The sequence below is a fragment of the Fundulus heteroclitus genome, chromosome 19 (assembly GCF_011125445.2).
Source record: "Fundulus heteroclitus isolate FHET01 chromosome 19, MU-UCD_Fhet_4.1, whole genome shotgun sequence".
Taxonomy (NCBI): Eukaryota; Metazoa; Chordata; class Actinopteri; order Cyprinodontiformes; family Fundulidae; genus Fundulus; species Fundulus heteroclitus.
Window position 1 is genome coordinate 22841168 of NC_046379.1, and position 19552 is coordinate 22860719.

General features: G+C 38.8%; 1 protein-coding gene across 2 annotated transcripts in view; it reads left to right on the forward strand.

Annotated features, from left to right (window-relative positions):
- slc25a21 (solute carrier family 25 member 21) overlaps nt 1–19552 on the forward strand; it is a 148147-nt gene that overhangs the window by 80243 nt on the left and 48352 nt on the right. For both annotated transcript variants that reach the window (XM_036150546.1, XM_036150547.1), the window contains one exon: nt 3743–3791. In XM_036150546.1, the coding sequence (XP_036006439.1) occupies nt 3743–3791 (49 nt within the window). The remainder of the gene's footprint in view (nt 1–3742; nt 3792–19552) is intronic.

Below are 19552 nucleotides of genomic sequence, written 5' to 3' on the forward strand. Positions count from 1 at the left end.
ATCTGTAAGAAAAGCCCTTAGAGCAGCAGAGAAGGGATGCAGAGAGAATCAGGAGTTTATAGAAACTCAATTGAGTCAGAAGTCCTTGGTGCCAGAGCGGGGGCTTTTTCTACACTGATCCACATAGTTAGGATTGGTGTGAAACCTCAGTCTCTAAATCATCTCCCAGTTGCATCACTTCTCCAACTTCTGGCAACTTCAGCGATATATGAAGCTTGCAAACATGATATGGTCAGCGTCTTCAAAATGTAGTAAATTTTAATCAGTTGGAGAAATGTTGGATCACTTGTTCGCAACCTAGTTGTGGCGCTGACGAGAAAAAAAACAAAAACAAAAAAAACACTAAAAGTCACATCAGTAAAATTAAAAGTGTAAGATGGCAAAAGTGGATTTGAATTTGAAAAAAAAAAATATAGCAAACCAAAAAGGAAAAACTTCACACAAGCAAACCTCCAATTTAGCAGAGTTCTAACATTCAACATTGTAAGAATGTGTAAAAAGCCTTAAATGCATACTTATTTTACTGCAGTTGCACAATCTCAAGAAAAATATGTAAAAATCCAAGCTTTAACTTAAGTACCTTTTTTAATGAATTAGGAGAAATATGCGTTTTGAGAGGAAAATGTTTTAAGGAAATAACTGATGGCACAACTATTAGTACCCCTTACAATCCCTCAATTAATCTAACTAAATGTTTTTTTTTTTCAGTAAATACTTTATAATTTCAAGTTTCTAAGAGCTACTAACCACAACTTATTGTTTCCCTGGAGTTCAAATATGACACAACGCAGAGGCCATTTCTTTAATCCGCTGGCACCAAGGTTGGATGAGGACCCCTGTCTATCTTGCCACCACACACAGAGATCAAAATGGATATTGTATTAGATATCATACAAATGGCAACCAGTTGTTTGGAAGTGATGCCAGGAAAAACAGAACTTCAGAACTGCCTTAATTGCCTGTGGCTTAAATTTTAATACGTGTCAGGAACATCCCTAAGAGAGGTTGTTCTATATCAACTTAATAGCAACACCATTTACCATAGACTTGCCAGCTGGACATCCAAAATTTGAATCTCCTGTTCCACTACATGCCATAGGTGCTCTGTTGCATTTAAATCTGGAGACAGTGGAGGCCATTGGTGCACAGTGAACTCATTGTCATGTTCAAGAAAACAGTTTGAGATGATTTGAGCATTTGTCACGGTGTATTGTCCTACTAGAAGTAGCTATCAAAAGATGGGTGCCCTGTGGTTATAAACGGATGGTCCTGGTAAGGTAAGTTGTGGTGATAAGCTGCTCAGTTTGCCCAGAACAGGCCCAAAGTGTGCAGGGGAAAAAACACACACACAAAATCAGCACCGGGTTGTGCTGTTAATACTAAACAAGATGGATCTATACTATCATGTTCATGTCAAATTCTGACTCTGACATCTGAATGTTGAATCAGACCTCAATATTTTTCCAATTTGTTGATGTCCAATTTTGGTCGAATTGTATAAATTGTAGCTCCATGTTTCCTCTTCATAGCCAATAGGAGTGGTGCCCCATGTGGTTTTCTGCTGCTGTGGCCTATCAGCTTCAAGGCTTTACATGTTGATCCTTCATAGATGGTACTACACATACCTTGCTTGTTTTTTAAGCTGTTATTGCCTTCCCATCACCTGGAACCAGTCTCCTCTGACATCGGCAAGGCATTTCCCCCCACAGAACTATTGCTCATTGGACATTTTCTGACCATTTACTGTCAACCTGAGAGATGGCTGTGCATAAAAATCGCAGTAGATCAACAGCTTCTGAAGTACTCAGAACGGCCCATCTGGCACCAACAACCATGCTGCTTTCCAAGTCACATAAATCCCCTTGTTCCCAAATCTGATGCTCAGTTTGAATCTCTGAAAGTTGTCTTTACAAGTGTTGGGAGTAATGGTGTTAGAAAATAACAGTGTCATTTTTTTTATCAGTAGCAGAGTAGTCTAACTCGTTACTTTTTAAATTTCATTAACGTCAGAACATTACTTACAATGTAACGCGGTGCGTTACTACAACTCGATCAATTAAAGCGACCGTTCTCAAGAGCATGCTCTCCGCTGCTGGAGAGTTTTTTTTTTTTCTTTTTTTTTTTGTTTTTTTTTTCTAGCGCAGGAAGAAAGTTAGAATCCACAGTTAGTCCTCCTGTGGAGGGCGGGGAACCCGGGGAGGGGGTGAGATGGAGGCCTATGTGATGCGATTGGCCGAGGAGGCTTAAGATGGGCGGTGTTCACGCATTGAACAGACAATCTAGAACAACAGCAAACAAATTCTGACAGCATTTGGATGCTGAGAGTTTAAACAACATTTTATATTCACTTAAGTCGAAGGCAAAAATGTGCAAAAGGATAGATAAATAATTGAATGGAGACTTAGTAGTTAGTATGAAGTGTTGTTTGAGTTTTTTGTTTTCATTGCTATACTCATTTTATAGCCAGTTAACATGCAAAAAGTGGGAAGTACTAAAACATAAACTAGTTTGTTTTATTGTTCTTTTTATTCTAAAAAATGAATATACATTTCCACAAATCTATAGCAATTGATAGACATATTGACCCTTGAATCACTTGTCCCACCACACGCTAAAATGGTATGGATTAGGTTACACTGTATTCAGATAATTAGTTAGTTTAATGAATGATCATGCGTTTTATATTTGAGTATTTAATGTTCCAATAACAGGAGATTCGCCCAATTTCATGGATATTTTAGATCGTAAAAAGGTAACTGCATAGTTACTTTGCCTTGAAACTAGTTTTTTCGATAGTGCAGGAACAGAGTTAGTAACTCATTAACATTTTGGGAGAAGTGACTATAACTTCATTTTTATAGGTAACTGGCCTAAATCCAGGCTCTACCACATCTAGACACATAAATGCATTGGGCTACTATCATGTGACTGAATAAGTAGCTGTTTCTATGTTAACAAATGAGGTTTGCTAAATTCGTGTTGGACCTTAGCTAGAAGTGTGTGCTTAGTTTCTAAGTGGATCAATCTTAGTCTTATCTGACAAAACACCTCAGATTGATCTAGCCGGAAACAAAGGATCAATATGTGGAAAAGTACTTGACGTCAGTTGTTAAATATAGCAGAGGATTTATGATGCTGTGGGCTGCTTTCTCAATCAAAGACTTGGGGAACCTTGTTAGAGTGCATTGCATCATGAACCCTTTGAAACTCCAGGGTAGTTCAACAAAAATAGGGTTGAGTCTGTTAACTGAGCGTTGATTCAGACTTATGGCCAAATCAACACAAAGGTCGCTCACCAGAGACTAAATCAAAATCTTTCCATGGCCATTTCAGTCCCAAGACACAAACCGCATTGAACACCTGTGGAGCAGACGAGAAGAGACCATGAGGGAAGACTTAATACTATGGATGATCTAGAGAAATTGTGTAAATTAAAGATTAGATATTATTGCGCTGCAAAAATAGATTATTTTAAGGCATTTTACTCCTATTTACCAGGTCAGTACCATAAACATCAGATTAAGGTTGTAGTCTGTTGAATGAAGTCTGTTAAAGTCTGGAGTCAAAAGGTTACGGACAGAAAGCCAACTTCTGCTCTGCGTAACTCTTTGCTGGGACTCGATTCTCCATCTTTCGGAGCATCTGCTGTGATCAACTAATGTCATAGCTTTAAACCTTTTAAAGCTTCAGATCTGTCTAATTTGAAAACCGAAAGCTTATCATGTCTGATTTTCTTCATTAGGTCTGGTGGAGATCTGCTTGATGCATCCACTTGATGTTGTAAAGACAAGGTAAGCCTAAAATATTTTAATCATACTCTACATGGTTGTTTCCTTAAGATAAAAAAACGTCTAATTTAGCTAACGTCTGCCTCATAAATTGTCCTGATGGTTTTTTTTGCTGCCAAGAGTATACAGGGTGTTAAATCTTAAGATTAGTAGGCCCCTCGGATCTGGACTCATTCCCCACAAAAGTAGGTGCCAATGTTGTAACTTTCTCACACATTTTGTTGCAAATGAAATGCACCATTTCACTGTTCATACCTCACAAAATGTCCCAGTTTGCAGCTTTAAATTTATGTCTTTTTATGTATTTAAAAATCCGAATACATAGATTGTTGTTTTCTGCCGATCTTGCCAAATCAATCGGATCCCAATGAAAGCCCCCCAACACGTTTTCTCCGGCCACCTCTCCGCTACCATCCCAGGGACGGCAGCGGCGTTGTGCTGTAGACTTTTCAGGAGCCTAACACCACAGTGTCTCAGTCAGTCATAAACAGATCGTGGGCTACCAGTAAAGCTTTATAGTCCTTCACAAGACCAGCCAAGACCTCTGGCTTCACAAACCCGCCCCCACCAGCCACTTCCCCCCGCTAACTACTCCTCAGTAAATTGTAGCACTTTTTCTGTCATTTACGGCAACAGTTTCTTGGTAAATAAATTGCTCGGCGTGCCTTTTAAAAAACTGAGACGCCTTCACTTTGAAGGCCGCGCTCTGCTAGAACACAAAGACTGAGACGTGGGGATAAAAGGCAAGGGTGAGTAGTGCTGAATTGGTCGATATTTGATACTTTGAAGGCACACACCGTGATTTATGGTCATGTGTGGAAACTGCGGGCTTTATTACAGGTAAGTCTTGAGCTCTGGCTGTCCGTCCTCACACGAGGTCAGGGTTAAAGGTGCGCTTGCTATTTTCTTTGTAACGCTCTTCCCTTAGAAGTGATAAAAGAGGCTTTAAAACCGGACAGGTTTATCTGTTTGTTTTCTGTTTGTGCCACCATGTGTTTACACTGAGAAGATTTTTCTTATGCAGCATAGGTCTGGCTAAATTGACGCCTTTTGGTCTTGACTCCTTAAGTTTAGTAATTTAATTGTTTCCATATATGCATGCAGGAGGCACAATGACCAATCTACAATACTGAACAGCGTAAAAATAAATATTTCCATCTAATCAACAGGAAGTTTCCTAAGTTGAGAAATGGAAGCAGAAGGAAGCTGTGTGAAAACACGCTCATGTTCACACTCCTAATATCTACAGTTGAATTCATAAAGCAAGGATAAATACTGGCTAATTGGGACACTTGGGGAGCTGAAATCTATTAGCAGGAACCTTGGAGCCGAGACGCAGACACACCTCGGCTGGGTTTCTCTCCCCGACTCTTTGTGTGTGTGTTTCTCTCTCAGGCATGGCTCTTATTAGGAACTGGCTCCTGCTTTAATGTCCACCGGTCCAAATTGAACAGCAACTGGAGTGAATTTACTTTTTTCCACAAACTAAAAATCAAAGGGCTTTTTCCCTCCTTTGCTTTTTTTGTTTTTTTGGAAAGGTAATCTTGACAAAATGAGTACCTGCTTTTTATATGTATGAGGGTTTATCTATATTATATTTGAAAGGAAGGGGGAGAATGTGAATTAGCAGAAGTTGGCAACAAATAGCTAAATCCTGCTGTTTTAGATTAAAAACTGAGAAGACAAATCAGCTGCATTGAGGAAAAAACACCAAGTTTGAAGTAATTCTAAATCACATTCATGATAGGAAACACACACTTTGTAGATATGCAAGAATTATTTGAGCTAACGCCACTATTTAATATTTAATAGACACATAGATTTAAAAAAACAAAAACAATTTTCAGATGGTGTTCTCTTTTTTCATTCTGTTTCACTCTGTATAGTGCGCTTGCTGACCAGTCAATACATCACCCCATCTTATTAATTTTTCCTGACAAGTACATAATTTCTTTCATCTGAGGGACTCCATATTCAATCAGTTGGATTAAAAGCTTTCGTCGTTGAGAGAAAGCCAGACATATGTTTCTGACAAAAGCACAAGAGCCAATAAAACTACTAAATGAAGCTGTATCCAGCATAATAATTCTCATTCTGAAAATCTGTTGCCGTTTTTTAAATTATTATTGCTCAGGGTTGACTAACTTTTGATAATCCGTTTATTACATTCAAATAATCTGAACAAATGATCTTCCCCCAAAACTGAAAAACAATTTTATTTCGTTATGTTTGAATTTTTTTTTCACATGGTTTGCCTACCACGAAATAGGTAAATATTAATCTTTGCTTTTAAATGTAAAATATTGATATAATATGACTCCCGTAGCATAATAAAACAAACTAAAATAAATCCTCTGTTATTTATGTACATCCAGATCAATAACCCTTAGTATTTAATATTTTGTGAATGCCAAAAATTGTGAGGTTGCATTTTAAATGAACAAAAAAATTTGATTTCTGTTATGAGCGCAACTCTGAAAGAAAAACAATCTGTTTCTATTACATTTGCTTAAAATCTAATATTAGAGACCCTAATATTTCAATGTAGGTGACAAATGGCTTGTATTTCTTAACTGTATGTAGTACTTTTAGCATTTATTTGGTTCAAATAAGATTCATTTTGTTATAAACAATGTCTACACAATTAATTGTGACTAAAACAGGACAAGCTGATTTGGTCGGCTGCACATAAACACACATTTTCACTAGAAAACGGAGCACACAAAACATTCATAGCGTGCTATCAGCAGCTTAAAAAAACTTTGTGACGTTGTCTTATCTGATAGATCATCGGTCGCCCCTAGGTATCGTCTCTTCAGCTGCTCATCACGTACTAGGCAGAGCTTGTGCAACCCCGCCCATTTAACAGTGACACAGACAGTTTTTCAGGCATGTTTGCTGTGAACCGGTTGGTCAGATGGAGCCGACCAATGGCTGCTCTTAAATTCTGTGGACAAAAGCAGAGAACGCGGTTCATACACAGAAGTAGAAGCTGAAGAACACTGCTAACTGCAAACGGGTGTTTCTTTACATACAGGGAGGTGGAAAAATTCAGTTGTCATTTTTGTTAAGTTTAACAAAATAAAAATTCTAACAATTATGTTAGAGCAGCTCATTATGGGCTGTCATGAATCCATTATTATTAATTGTGTGAAAGTGAAACAAGCAATGCAGTGCCTTGCAAACATATTTTCTTAAACATTTTTCACATTTTGTCTTATTGGAACCAAATTGTTCAAGGTATTTTAGTGGGATTTTATGTGGGAGGCCAACACATTGTGGGGCATAATTTGAATGAAAAAGAAGGAATGAAAGAAATGGGTTTCAAGTATTTTTCAAGGGAAAATCTCAAAGGTGCTGTATGTATTTGGGTTGATCAACCCTTTACTCTGAAAAATCTACAAAATTATGGATTTTATTCAGGGGTTTCAAAGTACAAATCCAGCTCTTCTGGAGGCCTCAGCGGTTTGTTTGAAGACATGAATGAACAAACGGAATAATGAAAAACAAGGAACCATGCATCTCATAAGGAGAGTTGTGTGGCTCAAATTTCCTGAATTGAGTTGGCAACTGTGCCACTTCTCATTCTCTAAGACTCATCTATGCAGTGAAATCGGACATTAAAACATTTAGCAAATCACAATTATCATGCCAAAATGTAAATGTAGCATAGTTCACACAAAGTAAACAGTTAATTACCCCTGACCCTGTTACCGTGTTCAAAGATGGAGGCGGGAATATGGTGGTGAAGATGGGGGTTGCGCGGTGTTGGAAAGGCCTTCGTCTGTGACAGTGAGACCAGAGTTACAGCTTTTCATTAACCTGGAAACCACCGAGTTACATGGTTCATGGGCTGGTCTCAGCTCACTTGGAGGTAACAAAGGGTGCCGGGCGGCTCTTTCTGTAGGGGGCTGTGTGCTCCAGGCACCCCATCTGACTCTGATCAGGGTCCACTTCTCATTAGAGAGTTGCTGTGAGCCTGGATTTCCCTTCATGTTGAGATCCTGTTACATGGGGCTCCGCCCTCTAACAACATGCGTGCGCAAACCGTACTTGCCAATCTAAAAGCAGCTTCTCACCGATCTTCTTTTGCTTCCTTCTAGAGCAGAAGGGCCACGCCTTTTCTCATGTTTGAGTCTGTGTGAATGTTTTGCAGCATGATCTAATTTGTGTTGGATAGACCCCAAAAGTGTATTTGTTGTAGTTGGTCTTGAACGAGCCACTCCTTCTACCTCCCCCCACCCCCTTCTTTTTCTCTAACCCTCTCTTATTTAATTCTTCTTTTCCTGATTTTCTGCAGCTTCAACTCCTCCCCCATATGAACTATGCTTTTCTGTGGTTTCAGTTTTTCAACAACTACCTCAGTTAACCTGTTCTGGAATCAGCTTCTCTTCTTTGTTAACAGCAAACCATATTGTATAACTACCACGTAACTAATACGTCGAATCCATTGTTTGGCTTCCTGTGGTTTTCTGGTGAATTGGTAGGTTTTTTTTTTTTTTGGAACAATTGTGCAATGCTCTGTTTGAAACCCCAGTTTCAAAAAAGTGTGTATGTTTGAAGGAGTTTGGATTGAATTGTGCAATTCTGTAAATTGTCTTGTATGACATGGCTGTCAGTGCTAACCACTAAGCCTGCCAGTAGCCTGTTTCAAGTCTGATTGGAAAAATCTGGTCCTTGCTTGTTGTAGCGTTTGAAACAACACTGCCTCCTGAAGATGTGAGTCTCTTGAGGGGCTTGAAAGTGATTTTTGATGAGAGGTTCTACTGAAGACAACCAGTTCCTATCTATATGGCACCAAAGATGTCTGAATGTCCGCACCTCCTCCTCCTCCTCCCTCTGCCCCTGTTTACCCCCGACTGCTTGGTGAACCCCTATGCACTTGGAGGAATCCCTTACACCACCCTCAAACAGCAGGGCACAAAGCAGCAACAGCCCTGATAGCTGATCTTTCCTTGTAAAGGAGCAGGCAGGTCAGCGGTAGTCAAACTGGCTCCTAATCCCTTCTGGCAATGTGAGACTTCAGGGCAAGACTTTACTCGCAGTGTTAAGACAAACACATGCCATGTGCACCCAGGACCAACTGACGAACTCACTCCATGCACGAGAAAGAGCAATTCCACCGTCCAGGCCATGAGACAGTGGGCAAATAGTTTGAGCGGTGCAGAGTAGTAGGATTAAATATCCACTTGCTCTCTAGTAGTATCTTTTACGGTTTCCATAGTCTTTTATTTGCAAAAAACTAGGTCACCTAAATCATCTGTCCAAATAGGTTTTGCCAAAATATCATAGGGACTTACTCTGCAGCATGAAACATAAAACATCCACACAACCGCCTTGCCTCGTCAATGCAAATGTAGAAAACCACATTCAGTAAATAAACATATAAGTTAAAACATGATGCGGTGGTTGGACCTGTATCAACCAAACCTGCTAGAAATATAAATATAAATATAAATGACTTGCAGCTTTAAATGCAACAAATGGTAGTTTCTACAAGGTATCAAATTAAAGGGGGGAATACAATTGCATGCCACATATTTCAGTTTTGAAAGAAATTTAGGCTATTTTGTGTTTGTCCAACTAAAATAATATCCCTTAAGTTTGTGGTTGTAATGTGAGAGAATCTGGAGACAAAAAAATCAAGGGGCATGAATACTTTTGCAAAGCCACATATAAACACACTCTTATTACCAGCCTCTGTCAGTGTTTCCTGTGACTAAGCCATTCCATTACTTGTCACAGTTTTAACATCACCTGAACCACTAAAACCTGCTCCCGCTTCAAGGTGTCTTATTAAAGCTGGTAGCCTCTTGGGTATTTTCCCAAATAGTCCCTGGCAGCGGGGCTGTATTGCACAAGGTATGGCATTACTGCATGTCAAATACACATACTCTGATGTAATTCAGGAATACTGTTTTTGGAGGAAATTGGAGAAGTGGCAGTACAAACTGAAGCAAAGCCATACAGAAAGCCTTAAGACACCTTGGGAATGGGGCCAGGGGCCTAGCTCTTTATGCAACATTCCAATATTTCAAACTGTAAGATTAAAAAAGAAAAGACAGAACAAGGGTGTATAAAATGTTATCAAGAAAGTTTAGCAAGATTTAATTTACGACTTTGGTTGAATTTGAAAACAAAGACAAATTTCACTTTCATTAAAGGGGCTTTTTAAGGATGCCATGAAACTACATTATCCATTTTTCCTCACATTTTATTGTTATCTCATAAAGGCAAACGCCAAAAAATAAACTTTAGGTCTCAAACACATAACTTTTAATGTGGTGACAGATGTTGCTGTAGTTACTCACAGATGTTGGGCATTCAAGTAACAGCCGCAAATGGTTTACTATAGAGATAGAAAACCTAGTTCTAGATGGAGATTTACATAAAGAGCAGATGTGCACGTCAGAGTGATTACCGGTTATCATTATCATGGAAGGGCTCCACATTCCAGTATACTAATTACAGAGTACAAGTTTTTGATTTGTCTAAACACTGGTGGAGAAACAACCACAGTGCTGGCCCCCTGTTGCCCGAACTCAAACTGTGCTCTCTCATCTTTATATTCAAGTACCATCACATCTAGAAACTTTTGCAGAAGGCAGAGACTAGTCCCTCGCTAAACCAATGCTTGGCCTGTTCATGGCCCAGCTGGAATAGCACCACAGTTTTCAAGCAGCACAACCGTTTGCTCAGTGAACCCATCTGTTCTTCCGTTCATTAAGCAAGCTTTGGTTTAAATATAGCGCCGTTAGCTGAATTTAGGTCACATACCCCCTTGTGGATGTATTGGACAGAGTGTAACAACAGTCTACAAACATGAAAGAAAACCCACTCTATTGTGCAAGTGACGGCAAAGAGTACTAAGGCCAACATATTCTGCCTGGAGCACATCTTCCACCACAGCTCGCAAGGTTGTGCCATGTTCAAGGCCCACTGTCTGCCTTTTTAAGCCTGTTTGAAAAGCCCTTGCGTGGGTACAGTTTACAAAGGGCTGTATCTCCATCTGGATCTATAATTTCTCTGCCAAAGAGAAAGCGGCGGCTTTTTTATTGGATATTCATACAAAGCAACAAACCTAATATTAATTTTACTCAGCAGAGATGTAAAGCATTACCTGGGGTGATATATTTTACAGTGGCTTGCTGAAGTATTTACACACACACACAATTAAATGTTACAACCACAAACACTGTATGTTAAGATTTTGCATGACAAACCAACACAAAGAAGCACATCATTATAAGGGTCTTTTTTAAATTCACATTCAGATTTTCTTTATTCAGGTACCCCTAAATAAAATCCAGAGCAACCGATTGCTTTAAAATGTCATCCAGTTAGTAAACAGAATCCACCTGTGTGTATTTTATTCTTAGTATAAATCCATTTGAGAAATTTGAGAAAATTAGTTAACATACAGTGTCAAGAAGACCAAAGAAGACCCAGCAGACCGGTTTGGCAGGAAGTTGAGAGAAGATAAAAGCAGGATTAGGTCATAAAACAGTAGTATAATCTTTGAGCTTCTCATCCATCCATCATCCAGAAAATGGCACCACTACAAACCTAGCAAGACAGTATCATCCACCTAAAACGATAGGTCACACAAGGGGAACCTTTGTCAGAAAGGCAGCAAAGAGAGCTTGGTAACTGCTGAATGTTGACATTACAGCTATTATCAGTGCACCTAACAGGTAGTCTTTATGGAACAGTGGTAAAGTCATTAATGAAAGAAAAGCATGCCATGTCCAGTTAGCTTCAAGCCTTGTAGCGGACACAGCAGGGTTTTTCAGTGAGTTGAGACTGAAATTCAACTTTCTGGTTTAAATACCAAACCCTTAGGACAGGGGAATACTAAACTCTGCACATATGTATGAACACACACACCATAGTGTAACAAGGTTGTGCTGGTGAAGATTCTCAGTCATCCAGGTCATGGTCATTCCAAAAAAAGTAAAAAAAAAAAAAAACGTTTTGAATCGAGAAAGCTTCCTGGATAGGAAGCGAAATGTCTTGAAACTACAGAAAACAAGTCCAGTTGCTTTTGTTTTGTTTTTTTTTACTTTTTTTGGAATAACAATGTTGTGGTGGCAGAATAAGCACATTTATAGCAAAATTGTCTGGAAAAATGGCTCAGGGTCACAGGTGGAGTTAAAAGTTTCTGATCAAGATATAATGACATGAAAGTATATCACAAGTGCTGGTAAGCGCTTAGAAGAACACCAACAACGACAGACAATGTATATAGTAAAAGAACTGAAAACAATACACCAAGAGTTTTGTTAACTAATTATACCCAAATAACGAAGCTGAAAGTAAACTTTAATCATAACTGTAATACATCTACAAAGATGACAAATGACCAAGTAAACAACAAAAATAGTTATTTAGATTCGGTATAGAAAGTGAAATTATCTTTCAATTCAACAAACCAGCATTTGACAGGCATTATAATCTTTGCATGCTAGTTGTCATCTGTCTGTTATCCTGCTGTCAAGAGTCTCCAAGAGTCCTGCAGTATTTTCTCACGTCATAGTGACAGCAGCTATGCCCTAACATACTAACAAACATACGTTTACATGAGAGAAAATATCTCTCATTAATTTGTCTTTTTCCTCATGGAATGTTATTGGGTTAGGACAACCTTTGACGTCACTCTTGGTGTGTTCCTTCAGAACTACGGGAAAATAAAACCTGTGAATTTATTGTGCTAGAAGTCCTGTTATGCAGACATGTTGCTAAAATCACCGTTCATCCACCTACCTGACCCCAATTTTGAAAATTTGTTAAAACCTGTTCTAACTTGCAGTGGTCTTCTGTCAGTCAAGTAGTTTTAATGTAGAAAACATCTAAGTTTCCTCGTGCTGTTTTTTTATGCTGGTCCTTTCCTGCTTGTCTCCAGTAACACAGCCTGATTCCAAGTCACGAGGGTCATAGTACATAAGCAAACATCTGGACGAAGAAAGTAGTCCCAACATGGCCATGTAGGAAATGAGAGGAATCAGTTTTATCGGTGTGAGAAAGAGTCCAAAAAGTCATATGGATGTTGTTGCTTTTAGAACAACTACAGTAAATTATCCTTCCTTATCCACAGTGAATGTTTCAAAAAGCTTAGCATTGTCAGATCAAGATTTAGGTGAAATCCAACTGGGTGTGATCTCATGAAGCTTTGTTGGCGCTTCATAAGCATCAGTGGGTTTCTTCTCCCTGGCTCCCCTATTTCTTGTTTTTGACTTGTTAAAAACACAACAAAATTGGCTTTTAAAAAAAATCAAGCAAACCTTATATTCAATGAAATTAGATTTCACCGTTTTCCAAAATAAAATCTGTGATTTTTATCATATTTTGGAACAACATTCTCTGGTTATTCTGCACACCTAAGCCAGTGGTGTTCAAAGTTTTTTTCACATGGGCCAATACCTTCAAGTCCAAAGTGCTTACAGGCCACAACAATGTAATAATGTTTTTTTATATATACGCCCACTTCAATTTTTATTTTTAATTTTGTTTTTCGCTACTTGACAAACTACACATGCTATATTTTTGTGAAACTGTTAGAATGTTTGAGCAAATAGGATCTGTAAATCATTGTAGACCCAAATGATAAGACTTTTGTAGATTTGTCACTTTGAAAGAAAAGCGCACAGTTTCCACATTTTTGAGGAAGCTCAACTTATTTTTATTTGTCTCGTCTTCTCTGAGCAAGTAAAACTGGATTTTCATCACTTTTTCTTTGAAAATGTTTCCTATATTTAGTTAAATTTAATAACTCTATTAAAATCAGATTTGGGCAGACTCTGGTCTGCTTTTAAGTAAAAGTTCCCAGACATTTGTGCTCATATTTACTGTGAATCTTCATTAACCACCTGTGCTGGCAGGCCAGCATCCTTGAACTGCATTTGGGGGGCCAAACATAATCAGTCCAGGTGTCGCAAATAGCCCCTGAGCCACACTTCGGACACCCCTGCCCTGAGCAAACTGAGTGTTTACAGAGAGAACTGTAGAAAATTTGTATGTTTGGATAATTCAGGCTGGAACCTGGTCTCAACCTCATTACTAATCCTTTTTACTTGTTAAATATTGGTATCATGGTAATTTTTTCAATTCAATTCAATTTTATTTATATAGCGCCAATTCATGAAACATGTCATCTCGAGGCACTTTACAAAGTCAAAATCAGTCAGATTATACAGATTGGTCAACAATTTCCTATATAAGGGAACCAGTTGATTGCTTCAAAGTCCCGACAAGCAGCATTACCCCCTGAAGAAGAGTAGAGCTACAGGAAGAGTCATCTGCATTGTCCATGGCTTTGCAGCAATACCTCATACTGAGCAAGCATGAAGCGACAGTGGAAAGAAAAAAAACCCATTAGCGGGAAGGAAAAACCTCCAGCAGAACTGGGCTCAGTATGAACGGTCATCTGCCTCGACCGACTGGGGGTTACAGAAGACAGAGCAGAGACACAACAAGACAGACAAAAAAGCACAGAAGCACACATTGATCCAGTAATCGGTTCTACATTAGATGGTAGTAGCGGGTGAGCCGTCTTCTCTGGATGATGTCACAGTTAACAGAACGCCAGACCAGGTGTACCTACTATGAAGAAAAAAGAGAGAGAGAGCAAAAAGTTAAAAGCTGAAATGACGACAGTCATTTCAATGTAATACAATGCAAAACTGGAGAACAATAGACTGAAGAACAGTAGAAATCAGTAGAGTGAGAAAATTAGACCCTGATGTCCTCCAGTAGCCTATGCCTATCACAGCACAACTATAGAGCTAGCTCAGGGTAACATGAGCCACTCTAACTATAAGCTTTGTCAAAAAGGAAAGTTTTAAGATTAGTCTTAAAAATAGACAGGGTGTCTGCCTCACGGACCGAAACTGGGAGTTGGTTCCACAGGAGAGGAGCATGATAGCTGAACGATCTGCCTCCCATTCTACTTTTAGAGACTCTAGGAACCACCAGCAGACCTGCAGTCTGAGAGCGAAGTGCTCTGTTAGGAATATACGGAGTAATCAGAGCTCTGATATATGATGGAACTTGATTATTAAGAGCTTTATACGTTAGAAGGAGAATTTTAAATTATATTCTTGATTTAACACGAAGCCAATGAAGGGAAGCTAAAATTGGAGAAATATGATCCCTCTTGTTGATTTTCATCAGAACTCTTGCCGCAGCATTTTGGATCAGCTCAAGACTTCAAACTGCATTTTGTGGACTTCCTGATAGTAAAGAATTACAATAGTCCAGCCTTGAGGTAACAAATGCATGGACTAGTTTTTCAGCATCACCCCTGGACAGAATGTTTCTAATTTTGGCGATATTCCTGAGGTGAAAAAAGGAAACTCTGGAAACCTGTTTAATATGGGATTTAAATGACATGTCTTGGTCGAAAACAACACCAAGATTTTTAACTTTATTACCAGAGGCCAAGTTAATGCCATCCAGATTAAGTGATTGATTAAGAACTTTATTTTTTGAGGACTCTGGCCCAAAGATTACAACTTCTGTCTTGTCAGAATTTAAATGCAGGAAATTTAAAGTCATCCAGCTTTTGATGTCATCAAGACACGACTGCAGTCGAAGTAACTGATTGGATTCATCAGGATTTATGGATAAATATAGCTGAGTGTCATCAGCATAACAGTGGAAATTAATCCCATGCTGTCTTATAATTTTGCCAATCGGAAGCATATATAGTAAATAGAATTGGTCCAAGGACTGAACCCTGTGGTACTCCACAAGTGACCCTAGAGTTTGAGGAAGATTTATTATTAACATGAACAAACTGGAATCTGTCCGACAGATAAGATTTAAACCAGCCTAATGCTTTCCCCTTAATCCCTACAGTATGCTCAAGTTTTTGTAGGAGAATATTGTGATCAACTGTATCAAATGCAGCACTGAGATCTAACAGGACAAGTATAGACACAAGTCCATTATCTGAGGCCATGAGAATGTCATTAGTGACCTTCACCAGAGCTGTTTTAGTGCTATGATGAGCTCTAAAGCCTGACTGAAACTCCTCAAGTAGATCATTACTTTGTAAATGTTCTCATAGTTGATTACCAACTACTTTCTCAAGAATTTTAGATAAGAAGATTAGATATAGGTCTGTAATTTACTAACTCATCTTGATCAAGAGATGGTTTCTTAAGTAAAGGTTTAATAACAGCTACTTTAAAAGCCTGTGGTACATATCCATTTACCAAGGATAGATTAATCATGTCTAAAATAGGACCACTGATCAGAGGGAATACCTCCTGTAAACAACTTGGTTGGGATTGGGTCTAACATACAGGTAGAAGGTTTAGATGAAGCTAAAATTTTAGATAGCTCAGAAAGCTCTACTGCTTCTAAACAGTTCAGACACTGCGCAGGTTCTAAAGATTCCTCCAATGCTGCCTCACTGAGGATGAGGTAATTATGTTTGGGAGGATGCCAAATATTTTATTTTTAATGGAATCAATTTTATTTATGAAGAATCCTATAAAATCATTACTGCTAAGAGCTAAGGGAATGGATGGATCTACAGAGCTATGACTCTGTAAGTTTGGCAACTGTACTGAAGAGAAATCTAGGATTATTCTTATTCTCCTCAATTAATGATGAAAAATATGCTGCTCTAACTCTGCGAAGGGTCTTGTTATACAACAATAGACTGTCCCTCCAGATTAGGTAGGATTCCTCTTGGTGTGTAGAGCGCCATTTTCTCTCCAATTTCCTAACATTGTGCTTCAAGGAACGCAGCTCTGAATTAAACCAAGGAGCAAGCTTCCTGTGAATAATCACCTTCTTTTTCAAGGGAGCTACATTGTCTAATGCAGAACGCAATGACGAAGTCATACCGTTTACAAAGACATCTATTTGTGAATTGGAAGAAACAACATTGCTGCTATCTGCAGGGTATTTCTGCAATACTGACGATATTAAGAGGGGGACAGACTTTTTAAAGTTTGATGCAGCATTGTCCGATAAAGATCTACTATAATGGAACCCTCTTTTGGGGGTGGAGAACTCAGTTAGATTAAACTCAAATGTTATTAAAAAATGATCAGATAGGACAGGGATGTGAGGAAATACTGTTAATTCTTCACAATCAATGCCATATGTCAGCACAAGGTCTAAAGTATGGAGCCAAGAGTGCGTCGGTTTATGCACATTTTGAGCAAAACCAATTGAATCTAGGATAGTTTTAAAGGCTACACTAAGGTTATCACATTCTGTGTCAACAGGAATGTTAAAATCACCCACTATAATAACCTTGTCAGTGTTTATCACCAAATCAGATAAGAAGTCTGACAACTGATCCAAAAACTGAGAGTAAGGGCCTGGTGGACGATACAAAACAACAAACAGAAGAGGTTTTATTGCTTTGCAGTTTGGATGAGGGAACCTGAGGGTTAAATGTTCAAAAGAACTGTAGTTATTAATTGGCCTGGGACTAATTAATAAATCAGACTGAATTTATATGACCCTTAGCATTAAATGGGACGTTGCTTGAGTAAAAAATTGATTTCTCCTTAAAGTTTATTTTTTTTAAATTGTGTTGTTAAACCTATCCTTTTTTGAACCCATTACCCAAAAGGCAGCCACACAAATTACATAAAACTAAAGGAATGGTGGCTTCAGCAATGCTTTATTGGCCATCTCCAATCAGTACGACATGGCAGCAACTCAAGGATGGGTGTTTTTTGTAATTGGCCTCATGGCTTACTGCTCAGGACGCCATTTTGTGAGCAGGCGACACCAGTACTAGAGCAAAAAAAAAAGTTATGTTATGTCATTAAGGCCCAATTTGGTTTTCAATAGCTGGTTGTGGCCATTTAATCGTACTTTTGGATTTCAGAAAACATGTATGTAAATCTTGGATAGTGGATGACATGACGTAATCTGATTGAAGATTTATTTTCTGTGCTAAATTTAGGAATTTTCGGGGCGCCATGGTGTCGCAGTGGTAGCACACGCATCCCATGTATGGAGGCCTCGGTCTTCAATGCAGCAGTCCTGGGTTCAAGTCCCAGCCAATGGACCTTTGCCATTGTCTCTCTCAGCCCAATTTCCTGTTAGCCTACTTTCAAAAGCTACTAATGCCACAAAAAAAAAATAGGATGATATTTTTCTCTGGACTCTGAACTGCATTTGATCAGCTCTAAGTAAAAATGTAACTACAACAAATCTGAAGTGGATTCTTATACACTGAATAGAGATTTATTTGCACATATTAGGATTAATCAAGCCTTTATTCTATATCTCAAAAATGCAAAGGTGATTTTATTTTATTTTTTTTAAGCCTCAGGACCTTCTTATATCAACGATTAAAAACTATATAGACTACTCTAGCCTGAACTAAATTATTATCCACTGATAACAGATTTTTTATGTGGTAAACCTAATTGTTAAAACAAATAAACTCAAATTAACTTGTCAGATCATGAAGATCCTTTATGCCAAAATACTAGAGAAAATCTTGTTGTGTACCCAATATCTTCTGGGGGCAAAGAGCTAGCCTAGAGGTATTTGTATTCATGCAAGAACTGAAACAGGACTTCCTTTTTTTTGGTTTGTTTTGCTTCATCATAAAAGCATCCTTATGATGGAAACTGCATCGTAATGATGCTTTTTGGCAAACCTAAATCTCTCACCTTCTCACATTCATTTTGTCATACAAAGACACATAATGATGGCAACTTATTGGGATTTCACTTTGACAAGAAACCTCATGTCTCATGCTACGATGTCTCGTTAAAGCCGTACACCGAATTTGATAATATATAAATAATCTGGTAAAAAGCAGTAGGAGTTAATAAACACCCTTAGCTTTTTCATGTATATAATTGTTGAGCTTCCCCTCATCCTTTCAGTTTCTCAGAGCTGCCAGAGTCTGGGAGCCGACCACTGAAATTCCTCAAACACTTTGTTGCTGTTCATAAAAATATAAAGACTGGGGCTCTTGCATGCCTTTTTGCCTTAATTTACCTTTTGGACTTCTTGTGAATGCATACCTTTTGTACTTTTACAGGCACTAAAGGTCAGATGGACACAATCTTTTATTCTTTTTTTAAATGCCAGAGTGCTTGTCTTGTTGATGGAACCGCCAACCTGCCCTCACCTTCACCCTCACCTGGGCACCTCTGGGCCCGTAAAGCTCAAATACAGGAAAAGTAGAATGTGGGTGAAGAGGTCCTGGGAGAGCGTCTTGATAGACTCACTCGTCTCATCGCTTCTGAGCACACTGTATATCTATCTTCAGTGACGATTGAAAAGGATGCAGCAAACTGTACGTCTGGAAATGGCCCCAAGGTTTTTCAAGGGTTCCTATTTAGAGTTTATGATCTACAAGCCCAAAGGAATCCGACATAGTTATACAGATGTTCGCTCTTCTTTATAGAGCCAGTATATCATTTTACGTCACATTACTGAGTCATTTTACACAGACAGCAAAACATTTTTCTTTCCCTGCAAATCACAGAAACAGGAAATTCAGTTTGGATTGACTGAATATTTAAATATTATTGTTCCTCACATTGTTGCTGTGAAAAGGAACATTAGAAGCTCACTAGCCAGGGGCTTGATGGTTACCCTGCTGCCAAAAGTACTTCGACTTCACCCTATTATCTCCCACTACTCGGGGCCCCCTGTTTGGTCCATGGCTTTTATAGGAGGGTAGAAGCGGGCCATGAGGAAATGAGTTGACCCTAGGGTCAAGAGTGGAGTCAGGGGGCTGCAACTGGACCAAGGCCCTGGCAACCCCATGT